We start from the raw sequence: 18,999 nt of genomic DNA, 5'->3' as shown, positions 1-18,999 counted from the left end.
ATCCCCTTCAATAATTCATCACATGCAAGTACAGTACTGAACTTTCCTCTAGTTTGATTTCACACTGCTTCGCCTGTACGGCAAGCATGCAAAACTGCTATCTGTTCAGACCATACAACATTCTTCCTCACATGACGAAGTCGGCAATGATCAGCCTTCAGTCCCAGCAGAGTTTAACAAACACAGTAGCTGATATTATCACGTCACTGGATCCCACAGAGAGGTTCAACAGTAAGCGTGTACTACAAACACACAGCCTGACAGTCTCTGTTCTGAGAGCCAATAAACAGGGACACCCTGCAGCTACAACTGAACATCAAAAAAGAAAAGAAAAAAAGAACCACACTTGTGTTGTTTCATGTAAAATTCAAGAGAGGAGCACATCTTCCTGCAACAACCTGACAAATCACACTCAAGGTGTTAAATAGGATCCAAAGAAACAAAACTTTTCTTCTAAACAGACTTTATTTATAATGGTTGATCTGTGGTGGGATTAATATTGAGGCTTTATATAAATCATGAGCTTACAGGAGATCTTGTAAATATTCAGAAGGCGGAACACAAAATGGTTACAGAAAATAAAATACAGTTTATGTAAAACAGTAACTATGTACAGCAAACCAAGATAACATTTTGAAAAAGTACAAATGTTCGAGGACAAATAAAAAAAAAAAAAAGGATTCATTGTGGTAAACTATCGCAATAATCAATTCAAACATCATTATCCATATATAAAGAAAAATACAAGTCAAAGTTCAGTGGATCGAGTTTGTCTTGACTGTGAAATTGTAATGTGTGGGACATCTTCAACACAACAGGAATTTAAAAATTACGTAAGCACGTTTTAGTTTCGACTGACTGACAGACATATTAAAGGCTGAAACTGAAGTCCTGGTTTCACTGACTTGCAGAGCAAATTCCAATTTGCTTACGTTTTTTTGAAATAACACAATTAAAAGAGGAAAAACTACAGTTCCCAATTTGTCCACAGGGGGTGACACGTTTTCAGCCAGAGTAGGGATTATAAAAACAATGGCAACAATATTTGAAAAATCAGTGATGCAGCAGTGAAGGTTGGCTATGTTTTTGCCAAGGAAACAGCTCTATACCTTGACAACTAGTTTGTTTTTTTAAAATCTGCACGCTTAATGCTGCAGTACTGATGCAGCCTGACACGTAGTTTGCCAATATCATAATTCTGAAAAGAATTACAGATGCAATTTCCGATTGCACTTTTTTTCCCCCTCATGAAATTCAAAGTTGTTCAAAACAAATTTAAATTCATGAAATGTGAATATTTTTCTGCTCAAGGTAAAAACATGCTATCATGTTACTGATCCCCAGTAGAGATCAAACTGGGCTGTATGCAGCCCTTGAATTAAAATAAGTTTGATACCCCTGACCAACATGTAATCAAACCTTTGTCGGACACATGAAAGCACATGTAAACATTATACATCAGCAAATCTGTTGCATCCATTATATTGATAAAGGCAATTGTAGAAAGCAGCGATGCCAAAACAGAAACTGAGAAATTCATATGATTTGTGTCTTGATAATGTGACGACCAGCAGCCAATGGACAGAAGGCATGTAAAAACAGTGTGGTTCAGTCGGTATTGCACAAGAGATCAGAAAGTAAAGCCCCTAAAAACACTTAACACTGGCTGTGTTACATTAAGTATCTTGATTAGTCAATCAGGTAAGATGAATGCTGTGTGGCTTTGATGTGTGTAGGCTGATTTTATCTTCCGTTTGAACTTCAGAGTCAGAGTACTGAGCAAAAAGCATTACAGTGTCTGGTTTTGTATAAGCTCATGTTGAAATAGGCTCCCACCGCACTCAGGTCTTGGAATAACAAATTGAAAAGCCCTATTGTTTCGAAACGGACAGAAATAACAGATAAACAATGCCAGTGGTGTCCAGGCGCATTTCTGCAGGGAGAGGGACAGCTTATCGTAAGCGATGAGGGCGAAAAAAGTAAATCACAGAGGATGAAAGCAGGTAGATACACAGGTAACATTACAAGAATTGTGCAAACATTATTGAGTCCCTTTAAAAAAAAGAAAAAAATCTGCTATGGTGTGCCCTTTATAATGACAGCTATTAAAACAATCTGCTTAAAATTACTGGCAAAGCATGAAAATTAAGTGTCTCCATGTTTGGTTTTCAGCGTCTGTGAAAGCAGTTCTTCAGTATTGAGGGCAGCACCAGTGTGTGCAGGACGGAACAAGGTGCTGCTCCCTCATGGAGAGTAAGTGACGGGCAAACTTTAGCACTGTTGTGAAAACTGCAGCTGGTGTTAGAAGACACCAACTGCTCATCCGTGGAAAAACAAAGTTTAGCATCCAAGTAATGTGATTCGGGAAGTAGATTTGGACACATGTACAGACAAATCCTGACATCGTTGTGATAAATTCAACACAACCACTATGTTTTAGTCCATTACATCCTCTTGCAGAGGAGAGGGACAAGTTCAGTCAAAAAAAAAAAAAAAAAGAACATGGTAAAACCAGCATCTGTAAACATCTTAATCACTCTTCTGCCGCCTATTTACATAAGAAAACTGAACTCTAAAGAAATTTGAAGGTAATAATGCCATTTTGGTTAATCTGTCTTAACACTTATGAAAACAGGAAAAATAATAAGTTTGGATCAGAGTTTTGTGGTGTCACATAGAACAAATCAAACCAATCACCAAAACTGTTTCAGTATGTCACGTCAGCATTTGAGTTGGACAGCGCTGGTGAAGATCACACACATAAAGTCAGTCAGCAAGGCAGAAATGTCGACCTGTTCCAGCATTTTGCAAGAATCATATGGATGGCGGTGAGCTCCACAGAGGGATGCAGGTGGAAGCTAAATAATGTTGCTGTCCGTCCACACGTATACATATATATATACCGTATATGGCTCACCTGGAAAACAGAGTGGAAAAAGTTTGAGAGAATTCCGTGACGAATATTTAACATCCAAGCTCAAACCCTCACAAGGATAATACACGGAAAGCTGATCAGTTCAAGAAAAAGTTGCATTATCGGAGATTCTTGATGGTATTATGTGAATGATGTGCAGCACATGTGAGGTTGGCATTTTCTAAGCACGAAGGAACATGCAGGTCTGTATTCATAGAATAAATGAACGAACAGAACCAACTGCACGAATAGTACAACGGTTGGGACTGTGCAAACTGAAATATTTGTATTTTACTCATGACTGCCTTTAAATATTTACACAGTAGTGTAATATTCCATTTATAGAATAGTAGGCAAGTTATTAGTTTAAAATCTAAATCAACTATAAATTTACATCCAATGAATATATTACGTCCATCAGCTGAAATATGAAATATATATTTTAGGTGGCCCCTCTCTAATGTGGCAAGACGATGATGTTGACTTGGTTCACGGCAGTATGTTACTTGGCTTTATTCCCATTACCTGCATATAATCCAATCAGCATTGAAAAAAAAAAAAAAAAATTGAAAATAGGCTCTTTAAAGGTATTATGTGAAGTGTTGATTTGATAGAAGACTGGTAGCAATTTTAACTATAGTAGCAGAACTTTGTACTGAAGTCTTGGTTTGACTTGAATTTAATCAGATGACATTTACACTATTTAAATATTTATCTGACAATATTCTGGGAAATTTGTTTCACAGGCAATACTGACACGGATTTGGAGACTATTTCTGGTCACTTGCTTACCTTATGTATCAGCTATATTAATCCACATTATACAGCGATGTTGTAGCCCTGTTTTGTTGCCACTTGTCTCCTGTACAAGAACAAAAAAATAAATAAAAAATTGGTAAATTGCTCAATTTGTACTAAAGATGTGGTGAAAATCAGATGGTGAAACAGAAGTATCGTTCCGAGCAATGCATCGTATATTATCACCGGTTCATTACAAAAAAACCTCCAAAGTAAAAAAAAAAAAAAAAGAAGCCACCAAACACCTAACAACTACATCTGTAACATGCTGCGTTTCTCTCTCAGTCTCTCTCTCGCAGGACGATTTGCCTGTTAAACCAAAAAACTGCTAAGTACTTCATTACAGAGCCAACATCCATTTTACTGAAGTACTGTTTGCCAAGAAATATTCAAATCACCTGAGGCGGAAGCAATTAGTTAAGAGGCTGAGCGCAAGCTAAATTTGTACTTTTTCCCCCCATTTCAACACAGACTGTTTTGTCCCACATAACGAGTCTTCAGATCTTTTCGATGGGACCTTTCTCTGGCCTGCAGGTAACATTGGTTGTCCCAGAAGTAAATCAGAAACTATGAATCAAATAAAAACGGAGTAGATAAAACATGCAATACATCTGCCTTGCCTCTTGTATTTTCTGTTTAGTGTATTGTATTTGTGCTTGTAGGCCTACCTCTACATGGCGTGACTGCCTTATCCAATGAATATGTTGGCTCATGGTGGACATTTAAGTATTTTTAAATACTGAATTCAACTGTAAGATTCTATGTTTATTTTGTTAAAATAGGACATTGTCTTCAAGGGTGGCAATCTGAATCACAATTCCTTAAAATTCAAACTTGACCGATGCACGAAAATCAACTTATAAATAGCATCCAACACTGTTAATATTGAGCAGTACTGATTTAAACTAATGGCTCAGACCTCCAACAGTCCGAGCTTTTCCCAACTGTCCCATGCTCTTCCTCATGGGCAGTCTAGGTACCGTACCATCAAGTTATCCCTGCAATATCTTGAAAAGCCAGTGACAGAATCGAATTGTCTTTCCGTACCTTTGCTCCTTCTTTTGTCTCTGTCTCATTTTGGCAATAATAAACGCCAGGACCACCACCCCCACGATAACCACGATCACACTCAGGGTCAGAGGTGCGCTCAGGGACCCGTTGACGGTCACCTCGCAGAATTGGCCCCTGTATCCCAGGTTGCAGTCGCATGCCAGATCGACACTGTCATCCGGAGGGGCTGCACAGGTCCCGTGGCTGTTGCAGTGATACACTCCACAGGCAGGCAAACTGTAGTTGAAGCCTCTCGGCAGGACAACGGGGTTAGGTGTGGACATGATGGGCGAGGGAGTAATGGGAAGGACGAGCACACTGGAGTGGTGAGGGAAGGAGTGAGCAGAAGGAGAACAGGAGAGGGCAGAGATGAATGAGTGGGAGGGACACACCCTGAAACACAACAGAGACACGGCAACATACAAAGGGCTGAAAAGGATGTCCCGAGGCTGGAGCTTCAAGTTAGTCCTTCTTTAAGTCACACAGCACTCCTTTAAGTATTATTTGGAGGTCCACTAATCTTCTACAAAAAAATCGTATCACAAAACTCAAAGTGAGATTTGCTTCAGCTGTATCATAGCTGGGGACGACTGGACTGAAAACATCCTGTGAAATGTCTCCGGGACCCGACAGCTTTGGCTCTGGGTCTCACACCCAAACTCAGGTTTCCACACAATCCAGTCAGGCTTGTTAAAATACAGCCAGGGAGGATATTAACTGAAGGGAGGTGTTGTGACATTAAAAGTTAGAGATCATTTGCCCCAGGCCAGTTTTTTTGTTGGAACAGTATTGTTAATCATTTTTATTGACCGTCCTTCAGATTCCCTCCACATAAACTTTGGTTTATTCCGTCTATGGTGGTGTGCGCTGCATGAAATTACTCCTATAATGTCTCTGAGCAATGTCCCAAATCACAAGAGTGTTTAAATCTAAAGTCATCTCATTCTCACCTAATGAAAGAAAATTGACCAGATCTTAAGTTTGTATCTCACTGAGGTCACGACAAGTTGGAGACACAAAAATATGAGAAAATATTAAAATTACTTATCGTTTGCGCTTGGGCGCAATTGGATTTCAATCCGCACAATATTTGTGAGATTTAGGAATTGCGTACTCTGTACTGTCTTGAAACCTACAACCCAAAGGCATGTAAGTGACGTGAGACGATCAACAATTCTTGACATTAGAAATGACTTTGTCATCAGATGTAATGCTAAATGGAAGCAATAAAGCAAGTGCAGAAGCTGCTGGATGAACGATTCAGACTGGACAATCATGCACTTTCTCATTTGAACAATAAATTGAGAAACGTTCGAGAGATTCGCAACGACCGAGATTATTTTACCCCCCAAAAAACTATGCAATCCTTTGAGCCAACTGCAAAAACCCTGCAAATGGTTCGAGATAAGTTCTCTGCAGATTGTTCAGAATTTGTGAGATAGAGGCTTTCCTAAAACCTGCTGATTAGGACCTCAAAACGTATCCTCTCCGCAATAAAAAAACAACGCAAGCTGCAGTGTGTTGCTCGTCGGACAATGTTTTCCCATCCTCAAGTGTATTTTACTTCCACATTATCATATACAAATGAGCCCGACACCAGGAAGCGCTCAACACTTGCCTGTTTTGTATTTTACTCATATGCTGGGGATGTTTTCAACGTAGGAAGATAGACAATATTTCTGACAGCCCAAAGTTTTTCCGTTAAGTCAACAGCAACATCAAAAGAGATTGACCAGAAATATATTAGAAATTCAGGAGAATGATGATTGACTCCACCCACGCCTGGGATGATGCCATCGGCTCATAAATTCCTTTACAGATCGGCCGACTTTGTCTAGATATTGGAAAGAAAACATCCGAGGTAGGTGTCTCAACTTTTAAATGAAGGCAGGAGCAAATCATTAATCGTTGAGCCCTTCAAGACGAATGAAAACACTTGAATATGAAATAAGACCCGGGTTAACATACAATAGCCGCAACAGTGAGGAAAAGCCCATACAGATTAGTTAAAAGACAATATTGATAATTAAACTACTTGAACTGAGCTGGTTTTCCTGATCAGCCATTGGTGATGGGTTTATCAGAGCACCTTGCCTCTCAGGTTTCCCATCAATGTAGCAAGATTGCGTTCCAAACTGGCTTCAAGAGTGAAAATCATCAGAAGAAAACACAACAAAACCACATGTACTCACAGAAGCAAAGAACGAGGTGGCCGCTGTGTTCTAAAACACACGCTGGACTCTTGAAATCACTCTTCACAGGTTGCACAGAGTGTCGTAGAGTGTTATCTGAAGGTCCTGAATCCGAAGTTCCTCTTTCAGTGAGGGAAGCTGCAAACAAAAGAAAGGTGGGAAGAGGAAGAAAGCCGAGACCTGTGAATACCTGCCTAGCCTTCTCTTTTCTCCATAAACACGCACATAATATCCCCTCCTCCTTCCTCTGCCTTATCTCAGAATGGGCTGTCACACGCTCAAAAGGTCCAGGTGTGGCAACTTTAAATTTCATCAGACTGCAAACTAATTGGAAGCTTAATTCATATTGACTCACTGTGAGTCATAAATCCTGATGCTTCTACATCCTGGGGGGGAAAAAATCCCCCAAACCTTCAGTTTTTGTGTGGCGTCTTTAACAGAATGTAGCCCAGGAGATTGCAAATGAGGAATAAAGATGAACAAAAGGTAGCGGTACACGTATCTTAACGAATAGTCCATTACCTTACCGTAGGTGTGTTTGCCGGAATGATGGGGGATGGAAGGAGGAGGAGGAAGCATGTTAAAACAACACCCTGGCGGCAAGCCCCGACAACTCGGATATGTTTACCTGAAACCATTCACACAGCTGTTCTGCTGTCGTCAGAGACCTGGCGAGGAAGCCAAAAGGAGCTGCACATTAGTTGCTTGCAAACTTTTCACAGCTCACAATGAAGTTGTTAAAAAAAATAAAATTGAAATAAAATTGACTTCTGTTAGATTTATATTGTGCCTTGTTACAACTAATCATGTCATTGACAGACTCTTACCAAATACAAATTAGTCAACACAAATCATAGACATTACCTTGTGGTTATTGCAACATGTCACAGTCCCACTGTTGTGCCGTGAACATGATCCGAGAGACAGATTATCGAGTTTCAAAATCAACTAAGAATACTTCCTCATAGGTCTGTACCTGTTTTTCTTCATTAAGTCTCGATACCCAATTGTTTTGATTAGTAATGAACAATTTTCAGTGCTTTTGACATGAATACAGTCAAGAAAGAAGAGAATGAGAAGAGCTAAAATATATATATATATATATATATATATATATGGATGAAGTAACCATGACTCACATCAGGCAGTTGACCCACTGGGGCGGTCGCAAGATGATCCCACAGAGGTACATCGCAAGAGACATACGCATGCTTTAGCTACCTGCAAGATTGGAGGCTGCAGATTTCTTATGACAACTTTTCCATCTTCATTGGCAGTATCACTAATTAGAATGTCCAAATGTATAATTTTGTTTACTTTATCAGGCTAAATTTATGACAGAATGAAAAGCTTCAGTTCTATATATTAGCCTCTTGTGAGGAATACAAGGAAGCGAGTGTGCAGACAAAATCTTGAGCCGTCATTAAATCAGTTGTTGCAACCTCTGATGATTCCAGAATAAAGAAATCTGGGTTGCAAATATAAAGCCATCTTGTCCTTCACCTCCTGAGTTATGACATTCTAATCTTGATCCTAACCAGTCATTCCTATAATCTATCAACTCAAACATGTCTGTAGTAGAAACTTTACATTTGAGGTAAAACAGATCAAGTATATTCTGTATTTATTTTACATGTTGCTTTACAGTTTGAGTGTTGGTTCAGAATTTTTATTTTTATTTTTTTAAAGCAGCGAGTTATTCAACTTTAGTCAAATACTCAACATGCCGATCAATGTGGATTGTTTCCAGTTATTTTCTGAAGGCTTATTTACCTTCTGCTGTCTTGGTGGAGTCAAAAGGATCGTTGCATGGCTTTTGTTAAACCCTGCTCCCAGGCCTCCGCCCAGGCACGCAGGATTGGTGGAGTCACTGACATTTGTGAGGCTCTGTGGTATGCATCACGCTTGCAGTTCACCTTTCATTTACATTTTTCAAAAACTCACATATTCTGGAGCAGGAAAAATGTGTGTCACGTTGTCCCTTTATCACAGCAAAACCTCTATCGAGGAAGTACACTTCCCTTAGAGAGTTAGTAACACGACACTGTATGTACAAGAAATACAGTAGGGAGTGGAAACCCATCTACATAATGGACAGGGTTAAACCTGAAAAGCAAATCTGCAATGTAATGGTCAGTTCTCTTTGTTATTGTACTGTACGTTGCGTTTGAGTATGTTTTATTAGGCAAAACACTACACTTGAAGATGACCTACAGTAAAAACATATGAAGGGTCAGACCTCATGAAAGCAGGCATTTACTTCTGGTCAATCAAAGCAGTACCAACTGAAAGGAAATCGTACTTGAATATTGATCAAGGGCCTGAGGGTGACCACAGGCCATAGCTTGGAAACTTCCAATAAAGCAGTTCTTTCTATACAAGCGAGTTCTTAAATGTTACAAACTGAGAAAACTACCGGTGATTCATTTGGAAAAGTTGCAGAGTTTTTTATGAAAACCTTCAATTGAAAAAAAAAGAAAAAAAAAAGCCATACGAGTCATTTTTGGTTAATTATTTTGTTTATTACAATAGAAACTGCTTACATCAGCATGCCAGAATCCATCACCGTATTTACGACATCTGACCCGAGATAAACCAACACTGCAAAGCTGCTTATTCAACCGGTCGCTTCAGATCCCAGCTGTTTGTCCAGTCACAGGTTTGTCAGTGAATGTTCATCAGCCTTTTCAGATACAGTGACTAATGGCAGGGAGGGGGGCAGCGTGTCTACCGGGGAATCCAGTTCCTGGGAGAGAAAGGGTTTGAGGTTTTTTTGTTTTTTCCCATTGACATGAAGCAGAAATATGAAACTAATGAAATTGCACATGACAAATTTAAACATTTACAATTTAGAAACGATTAAAAATGATCACCTATTCAAATAAAAACAAAGGCATCTTATGAGATAAGGCTGCATCTAGAAGTTATAGATTGATAGTCTCAGAAATTAGTATTTTTTTCTAAAATCTTTTTGCTTTTGGTATGAAATAGGCACGGTACACCAGATTCTCCCCCATTGCTACTTCAGCTTGATTTTTATGAAAACAGCTTTTTTTTTTCTATCCACTCATTTTTGTTTAGGTTTAAAAACATTTTAAATTCTAATGTCATCAAGTAATACTGATTGCAACTTTGCAGTTTGTTTTTTTATATTTTAGTGTCTCTAGAATTAGATAAACCAGTGAGACCTTCGTTTTTATATTCATGAAGGATAAGCAATGTATTAAAGCTTTTAAACATTTTAGCGATTAATTAAAAAACTTACTTTTTTCATTGAATAAGAAAAAACAATCCTTCGCATCAGAAGACTAAAGCTGTGGTTCCAATGACAATAACAAATCTTATTAAAATTGCATCTTGTAGACACTTTATTAGATCGGCTCATTTCAACTGACATTATGACCACATCAGAGGAGTTGGTATGACCCCGTTTGTAATCTGAACAGAGCACATCAGATTGCACAGCACTGATCTCAAACGTTTTCATCTCTTCTTGATCATAATCAAGGATTTTTTTTTTTCCCTTTGGCATTGTAGTTACAAAACAATGCACAAAGGAAACAAGCTTGATTATAAAACCTTCAACACTGGTGGGATTCTTGTTAAAACTGGGTGTGATATCAAGCATGCCGAATAACAGTATCTAACTTTATGATCGGACCCAGAGTAGATTACAGGTCTTGCTTTGTTGAATATAAAAGTTAGATTTTCAAATTGTTCAAATCATGTTTTTCTGATTATTAGTGAACAACCACAGATTCAAATCTGGAGTATTTGGGTTTTACCTCTGAATCGGAGCTCTCGTCTTCAGATGGCAGTCCCATGTTGGCCATTAGATTTTCTTTGTCTGTGGATCTTTGTCGGAGGGCAGCCCATTCTCTCCTGTTGAAACAAAATCACGGAGGCCATGTTTTAATCCCTCCATTATCAAGTCGAGGTTTCAATGGCTGTCTTTTACAATTTAACAGCAGCATGTGACTTTAATAATTTCTAAGAACTGCAAGTACCTTTTACTGAAAATGAAAATGCCGGTCACCACTAGAACGACGAGGAAGAAAACACCGAGGATCACAGGCGCGTGGCCATGTCCATGGTCGGCCTCTTGACAGGATTCCCCCTTGTAACCCTGCAGACACTGGCAGCGGGTCACTTTACCCTCTGTGATGCATGTGCCGTGACCGCTGCAGTGCTGGAGATCACAGGAAGCAGAGTCTTTCTTCACTGGAAGAACGGAGTTCTTGGCGTTTGACTGTGGAGTTTGATCCCCACTGGTTTTCGACCCAAGAGAGGGCCTGTTTGAGGATGGACCTAAAAATAACAGTCATCATTAGAGATGCTTACAGAAATAAATCTATGATAAACCACAAATAGTCCATCGAGGGAAAAAAAAAAAAAAAAAACAGGTGACGGAAACTCACAGTCCTGTTCATCAGACTTGTCTGGACAATCAATCTGTTGGTCGCAGAACTTGCTGCTGCTGATGCATTTATCGCCACTAAAGCAGGATTTTTCTCCAGCAGGACAGGAAGGAAGTGGGACACATGAAGCAATGTCGACGCTGAGGAAGCCCCGTCCACATTTACATGTCCGACCTCCGGGATACGGCAGGCACAGGTGGTCGCAGTCTCCGTTGTTTTTGGAACAACTATTTTCTCCTGGATTAGAGAGGTAAAGGTGGGATATTATGCCTCAGTGATCATCATGGTATTTAAACTTTTTCAATGAAAGCTGACCTTAAAGTTACAGAGTACACTCATTGTTACTACATGTACACATACTCCTTATATCTCAGTGCAAATTACAGTTAAATTATCGCAGACAATCAGTATCTTATTATAATCCAAATTTGGGGAAAAAAACCTCTGTGTGCAAAAACGACATTGAAGCTCGTTGTTCAAGAGCACAAGGAAAGAGTGGGAAATCAAGGCATTGCTCAAATGTGTATTGTACACAAATTCAATGTTGGATCATAAATGTTTCAAGTTGCTTTAACTTTTGAAATGAAAGGACCTAAATAGCACCTAACTGTGTTTCACCCTAGACTTAAGTGAATGCACAAATTAAAAAAATATTTTTTAAATACGGTCAATTTTGCTTGGACACAACCATGAGGATTTCCCCCCCCCCGAAGACACCTCCCATTTCTGTGGGCAGTGGTTGAAAGAACTGGATGCTTGCCGGTCCCAACATGCCAAGAGAAGCCAATCATTTCAAAAGGGATGAACTTATTTTCTATCCAACTGTATGTATTCACCTCATCCCCCCATACAATTTACACAAAGTAGCACTATCTGTCTGAGTACAGTGTGTACATGGCTTTATTCATCACTGCTCTTTTCCTTTGCGGCACAGAGTGACAAGAGTGGGATCTCTCACAGCTTGCCAAGCCTCATCTTCCCCCAGGTATCACATCACTCTGCCATCTATTCAGCTATTCAACTCAAACTGAGCCTAAGTGAGCCTTTTCAGTCCGCCTGCAGTGTCCAATAACACACTTTCACCAGCTTCCTCGGGTCCAAAACAGAGAGGAAAGTTAGGGTGAAAACATGAGAATGCAGGAAGAAGTAATTCCTTCTTTATTACCAACAATATGGTTTGGTGTGGTTCCGTTTAACAAACGAATGCGTGCTCAGGTTTGTCATGCATAACAGACTCGCTGTGCACTGTCGGCTTAAACACATTATGTAAAAAGGGATTGGAGCATTGATGAGCCACGTTGACAAACTAAACAGGATCCAGAAGCCTCTACCAATTTCACAGCCACTTTAATATGCTTTGTAAATCACTTCGTCAACACAGTGGATGAGCTACCAAACAGCCCGGCTTGATACAACATGCATTAATTTACATCCACAGTTTGGTATGGGTTCATCTCTGTTCCGCTTCTCACTATAACACCTTGGCTTTTTGTAAACTTGCATTATCAGGATGAATCAGCATATGCATTCACGTGCAGTCATTATGACCTCATTGCAATACCTGCTCCTCCAGTTCTCACTCCTTTCCTTGATTCCATGACATCCGGTGTGTCTCACATCCCCTCTAGTGGTCATTAAATTCAGATTTTACAGCAAGTACAAGACTCACTTTTTAACAGCATAAATAGACAAGCTTCAAGTCATTTAAGTGTGCCCCGATTGTTCACTTCACCTGTAATGAATGTCATCACAAATATATTTATACAAACTGCAGCCACTATTAGGAGTGTCAAACACACAGCACACTGCATTCTTAGGACTATTTGGCAAGTTTTTCCATGACATTGGCCAAAATTGTCCACTGACATCAATCCCGTTCATGGAATCGTCAGCTTTCCGTTTGTGCATCACAACAATGTTTCCCAACTTACAACAAATCGCGGTTGAAGAGTGACATGTAACCCCACAGCAGGCTGCTGACCACCATGGGTAAGGGGGGGGGGGGGGGGGGTGTCACACTGTATGATTCCGCCACGGAGGCTCCTTTTTATGTGGATATGTTAACAAAACATATCGACATTTTACATGCTTCAATCTCCAAATCCAAAGAAAAGCTGGCATTGTTGGAGAATGCTTTGGCTCGTTTGTTATGGGCACAACTTCAGTTTTACTGCTCAGCCTGAAAGGCACATTGATTAGAAATGTGGCACTATTTAAAGGGGAATCAAACAAGGTGTTCAATGGTATAAGACTTATTAGCAAGGCATCTTGTTAAAAAATAATCTGGCAAAAAAACAAACGTCTGATTCTTATGACACTATACACAATGTGTATAGTGTCATAAGAATCAGACAACAGTGGAACTAAACGGCTGATTGTGGTAAGCTGCTGAAGGAAAAGCTCATTATTTTGTTCGAAAAATCACATTAGATACATGAACACTTTTAAAAGCATTTCAAATAATTTTGTAAAAAAGGTCCATTTGGTCATTGGCTGTCCTGCTTCAACTACAGATTTTCCTCTTCAAATTATTATTACTTCTGCATACTTTGTGATGACTCTAACCGGACCAATATGTCAGACTTATTTTAAAAGAGAAAAAGGTTAAACCTTCTTTATCAGAAACAGGAGTACTTTATTAATCCGTTGGGGAAACGCTTCTAATTTAATTTATTGAAGTAATATAAACTCTGAAATGCACTCAGAAAATTTTTTACTGACTTTTTTTTTCGTTGAAAGAAGTATTTAAAGTTGTGGGCTGAAATTGTGTCACGGATGAGGAATGCTGTCCATTATCAGTGCTATCTAGATCACTTTTAGACACGCGCCTACTTGCTGTCTTCTGTTCCATGACGTCCATTGCTGTTTTCCTGAACTTGGAAGAAAACACAGCAGAAAGACTTGATGTGTGTCCATCTACTGAGGCTGTAATCAGTTTGGATGTTGTGAAGACACACACACACACACACACACACACACACACACAAAAAGAAAAACACACCCTGAAAAAAGATTCTTTTAAAATAGCTCTTGATTTAAATATCTGGTTGATATAAATGTTTGGGATTTTTTTTTTCTGATTTATTACCACTTACTTGCATGTAACTGCAAACCTTAGACTATTACAGCAATGAAGTATTTGCGTTTTATTATGCGCCACTTTTTACATTACCTTGGGGTTTTCTGTAGACTTGTTTTGTTTCCTACCTGTCTGGGTGTCATTGCTGAAGGCTCTGATGTTCACCATGCTGGTCTTTGTCTCAAACCACAGTTGTTTAGGCTGGAGGCCATCAGTAAACCACACCCTGGTTACATCTATGCAGAGGGAAGGAGAAAAATGTTTCATAAAAGGGCCACATGTTAGAAGGAACAAACCACTATATCACAAAAATCTGAAGCGATTGGATAAAGTGCATTTACTCGATACTGTTTGACTGAAATGAAATGGGCCAGATAGAGTAGATTAGAGTTTAAATATGTGCAAGAGATTGCCAAGAATAAGCCGAGTGAATTATTCATTGTGACATTAGTCTGCAATGCCACCTGCTGCCTGGAAGGGATAAAGAGATGGAACTAAGCTGATGGCCCGAGCAGCTCTGAACAAATTTAATCAAATGAATACAAAAAAAGTTTCATTAATGACTCAAGTGTGCTCATCGGTGCCTTATCTGGAATAATAATGTGGAAAAAGATGGTCCTCACCTTTGCCCAGGGTGACCCACAGGAAGATATTAGCAGTGTGTGTGAAGGAGAGCAGTAGGCCCGGCCCTGTGGTGAATTGTTTATATCCCGTTCCATCCAGTCCAATGGAGCTGATTATGCTCTCACCTAACAGGAGAAAAATCCATGCATAAATTCACAAAAGGTAATTCAATTAAACTGTTTGACATTGTGATCAGGTGTGTAAAAGAGACTGATGCTCACCAGTGTCTGCCCAGTATATCATGTTTCCCTGACTGGAAAACACCAGTGACGTAGGGATGCTGGATTTCCTCCACAGCACGGCTTTATTACGACCATCCATCCAGGCACAGACCACCCCTGTCTGAGCCTTCCCACTCACTATGAATATTGCTGTGTAACAAAGGCGACCCGTGGGAGGATGCAGCGCAATGGAGGTGGTGCCCTGAAAAGACAAAACTCATTTAAGACGCATTTAACAGAAAAAAAATCTTAAAATGTAAAAAACAGGAGAAAAGACATTCAACCAAGAATTTGGTTGAAGCTCTGAAAGGTGCTCATTATCCCGCACGTTGAAGACTCTGGACATAGATTATTGACCAGCTGACTAGTGAGAAGCTTATAAACTATGCTTTTGGGAATTCTAAATTACTTACAATTTTCAAAACGCCAAGACTTCCAGTGCAAGTAGCCTTTAAATAACACTGTATGCAGTTGTAATATTGGCAGGAATGCATAGAATTATTTCAAGCAGAGTTTAAATATTGAAAATAAAGACGTCGGATGTGCAGAAAAGAGCAAATGAGAGTAAGGCTGCTTTCACCATGAGAAATCCCTGCAGCAGTGACGTGGTGCGGGTTTGATAACGTGAGGTCACATGGATATCAGGCCTCTCACTGCTGCTCCAGTAGAGGTTGAGTGTCACCCAATCGACGGCCAGAGCTGTGACCACGTCATCCTTGTGAGATTAAAAAGTTAGTTTGACAAGAAAGGGGCATTTTTACTGGAAACTTAAGCAGGTTGAAAGTCACAATGTTATGAACCATTAAAATTGGGTGCGCTTGAGACCAATGGGTCCTGCGTGCAACATAACGAAAACATTCACTTGGTTCCAGATTTACTTATGTCCATGTGCAATCGTCTTAGAAAAATGATGCAAACCTCCAGCTGTAGGATCTGTTCAGCCCACGTGAGGCCCTGTCGAGATCTGGAGCTGCTCAGCCTCAAAACATCCACTGATCCTTGTCCCGAATAGGCCACATACAGAGAAAGATCGCGGATGGAAACGTCTAGCTCCAGGGCCTCATTTGAGTTTGGGAGGGCTAAAGGTCGGTTGTTTGGCATTTTCTTCAGGGAAACGCCGTCTCGACGCATAGAGTGCAAGTAAATCTGCAGGAGAAGAAAAGTGAGCATGTATGTTCGCTAAAATGCCTTTAACCAGGAAGGCCTCTGAAACCACAAGGGTCTGACAGGAGCAGAGGCCTGCAGGCCAGGATGTCAAATACGATCAACAACCACTTGCCTGATAGATTGTGTTGCGAGACAAGAACAGGACAAATGACGAGTCGGTTGGCACAGAGCAGGTGATCTTGTCCTTGGACAGCAGCAGCCCCTTCGGGCATCGACAAACACCTATAGGTGCTGACAATTCAGAGGGGCTGCTTACTGCTGGGGCCAAGAGGCAGAGATGGGAACAGGATAGTTGGTCACAGGGCTGGGAGACAGCTGGCTGGGAGAGGGCATGCATGAGCTGAAGAAAGAGCGAGAACAGAGGCATCGCTGTTAAATGCTGTAGTCATGACTGTCTTCAGGAGCGAAAGCCCCCCCATTACAGAGTAGAAACTCACTTTCAGTCCAAACGGCTGCCCCGGTCTTTTAAGAAGGACCTTTTGATCTTTGCCGGTGTTCTTTCTGGCCGAGCGGACAGCTCTTCGCTTGGTGTCGGACCAGAAAATGCGATCATTGAAGACCACCACGGAGAATGGGTTTGGAGTCTCAGCTAACTGCATAATCTAGAAAAAAAAAAAAAAAAAAAAAAAAAAAAGAAGTCACAGGGCAAAAGAAATGAATGACAAAAATGGGTCAAACATGGTGCATCTCCCCACATCTTAAATTTGTAAATCTTCATAATCCACTAAACCAGGGATGTCAAGCTAGTTTCTGTCCAGTGATGACATTCAAGCCCAGGCAACTATAACAGTGCAACTCCAAATATTTAGTGCAGTTGCTTTATGAAAACATTCACAAGCTAAACATTTCAAAGAAGAATTAGTGCCATTTAAACATCACGCTATTTTTTTTATATTTTTACATGCTTCCTGGTGGGAAATACAGGGAAATTGCCCAAAAGGACATCCCTCTCTTCATTGCATTTTACAGCAAACAGCGTGCACATTTTCAGTTTGGCTTTGACGCTCACATTCTCTGGTCAAAAGGAGCGCTGGCTTTGACTGTTCCAAACTGATCTGTTGGCTCACGTCCCTCACTGTTGTGCCAAGTCCACAATTCTTACTTGCAAATTCGATAATATATTACTTTTACTTGAGAAAAAAATATTTTTAATGCCTTCTGCGTTCAGTTTCTCACCCCTGTACAAGACAATCATTTAAATATCTTTTACCTTGATGTTGTCACCGTCCAGAGAGGCTGAACCTATGCAGCGTAGCTTCTCATCGGCCCAGTACATCCTGTTATCCAGGAGGTCGTAGGCCAAACTGACAGGCCAGCTTAAGTCACTGCTCACCACCACTTTCCTCCGTGAACCGTCCATCCCGGACTGCTCAATCTGAGGCTTGCTGCCAATCTCAGACCACAACATTAAACTGAGAACAAAGACGAGGCATGAAGTTAAAGGTTAAAGTTAAAGGTGAATTTTATTGCTTCGGTTGGTAAACCAAGTTGTGAATCTCACCCTTTGTGTGGCAACAAGACCAGTGAGCTTGGTTGCTCTAAATCGTCACCCAGGACTACGGTGTAATCCTGAGATCTCAGTGTGGTATTGCTCAGCTTCACTGCCAATATTTGGCCAACTAATCCATCCACCCAGTAAAGATTGTTACCAACCCAGTCCACTGCGAGAAAATCTGATTTCACTCCTGCAAAAAAGACATGTCCAGGTCAAACTCCTGGAGTTACTCTTATTCACTGAATATTTTTGAGGCTTGCTGAAAAAGGTGTAGAAAAACCCTGGGTGGTGTACCTTTGATCAGTGTCCTTTTGTTGTTAGGGTTGTTCATGTCAGCAAAGCGGATGCTCTGGTAGTCGGGGCTCAGCCAGTACACTCTCTGTTGGGCCCAGTGATAATCCAACGAGAAGACTGGCTGACTGACCGAAGACAAAATTCGCAAAGTGCCGCTGTGGACTCCAAATAATAAAAGCTCCGACTGTATGGATGCTAGAAGTACAGGCTCATCTGAAGATGGAGAAACATGAACAGCGAGTCTTATGTTTATACTGATCTGATGGAGGCCATATGTAGACCCTTAAGTTTAATAAATGTGCAGTGACTGTTTGTTTAATCTGGAAACTTTCTTTGATTATTATTTTCTTTTAGCAGACCATCTTGTCACACACCTTTTGTTTTGCAGCTTTTGTTGTCAGGCTCCAAGTAAAATCCAGGGTGACAGTGACAGGTGTAGGACCCACGGGTGTTCAGACAGGTGTGTTCACATAAAGCATAAAGCTCTGAATTACACTCGTCAACATCAACACAGGTCTGAGTGTTGTACTGTGGCTTGAACCCTGAAGTACAGAAGCAGGTCTAGGGGAGAATGAAAAAAACACAGCATTAGTTTGTATACTTGCAGAAAGAAAGTTCTTTGGATTATCAAATCCATTGTAACAATCCCAGAGTAGTACTATTAAACAGAATAAGATTAGTGAAAAAAAAACTAAATGAGGACGAGTCTAGAATTATAAAATTTTAATACTAACTGGTCCCACTGGC

The 18,999-nt window shown here is 40.3% G+C and overlaps 2 protein-coding genes across 2 annotated transcripts; both read right to left on the bottom strand.

Annotated features, from left to right (window-relative positions):
- Positions 1 to 453: 453 nt before the first annotated feature.
- LOC308117992 (uncharacterized protein) lies at positions 454 to 7,275 on the bottom strand. Its single transcript, XM_080477153.1, has 4 exons — positions 6,955 to 7,275; positions 4,760 to 5,080; positions 3,707 to 3,776; positions 454 to 2,917 (listed from the first exon to the last, which is right to left on the bottom strand). Exons 2-3 carry the CDS (start codon positions 5,044 to 5,046, stop codon positions 3,734 to 3,736), a joined length of 330 nt encoding a protein of 109 aa, XP_080333279.1. The 5' UTR covers positions 5,047 to 5,080; positions 6,955 to 7,275; the 3' UTR covers positions 454 to 2,917; positions 3,707 to 3,733.
- Positions 7,276 to 9,479: 2,204 nt separating this feature from the next.
- Positions 9,480 to 14,808, bottom strand: LOC308118170 (pro-epidermal growth factor-like). Its single transcript, XM_080477453.1, has 5 exons — positions 14,580 to 14,808; positions 11,373 to 11,609; positions 10,962 to 11,262; positions 10,740 to 10,836; positions 9,480 to 9,700 (listed from the first exon to the last, which is right to left on the bottom strand). The coding sequence occupies exons 1-5, from the start codon at positions 14,716 to 14,718 to the stop codon at positions 9,608 to 9,610; spliced, it is 867 nt and encodes a 288-aa protein (XP_080333579.1). The 5' UTR covers positions 14,719 to 14,808; the 3' UTR covers positions 9,480 to 9,607.
- Between the last annotated feature and the right edge of the window lie 4,191 nt (positions 14,809 to 18,999).

This window comes from Lipophrys pholis, assembly GCF_963383615.2.
Source record: "Lipophrys pholis genome assembly, chromosome: 12".
In the NCBI taxonomy this organism is placed as follows: Eukaryota; Metazoa; Chordata; class Actinopteri; order Blenniiformes; family Blenniidae; genus Lipophrys; species Lipophrys pholis.
The sequence above is the reverse complement of the archived record's forward strand: the minus strand, read 5'-3'. Positions and strand labels throughout refer to the sequence as shown.

What these genes read in the sequence shown, in the direction of transcription:
- LOC308117992 (XM_080477153.1), bottom strand. Translation starts at nt 5,046, where the DNA reads ATGTCCACACCTAACCCCGTTGTCCTGCCGAGAGGCTTCAACTACAGT. An exon ending in AGACAAAAGAAGGAGCAAAG is followed by an intron (nt 3,777 to 4,759) that starts GTACGGAAAGAC and finishes GTTCTTGTACAG; the next exon opens with GAGACAAGTGGCAACAAAAC.
- LOC308118170 (XM_080477453.1), bottom strand. Translation starts at nt 14,718, where the DNA reads ATGAAACATTTTTCTCCTTCCCTCTGCATAGATGTAACCAGGGTGTGG. An exon ending in CAAGTCTGATGAACAGGACT is followed by an intron (nt 11,263 to 11,372) that starts GTGAGTTTCCGT and finishes TGTTATTTTTAG; the next exon opens with GTCCATCCTCAAACAGGCCC. An exon ending in ACGAGAGCTCCGATTCAGAG is followed by an intron (nt 9,701 to 10,739) that starts GTAAAACCCAAA and finishes TTTCTCTCCCAG; the next exon opens with GAACTGGATTCCCCGGTAGA.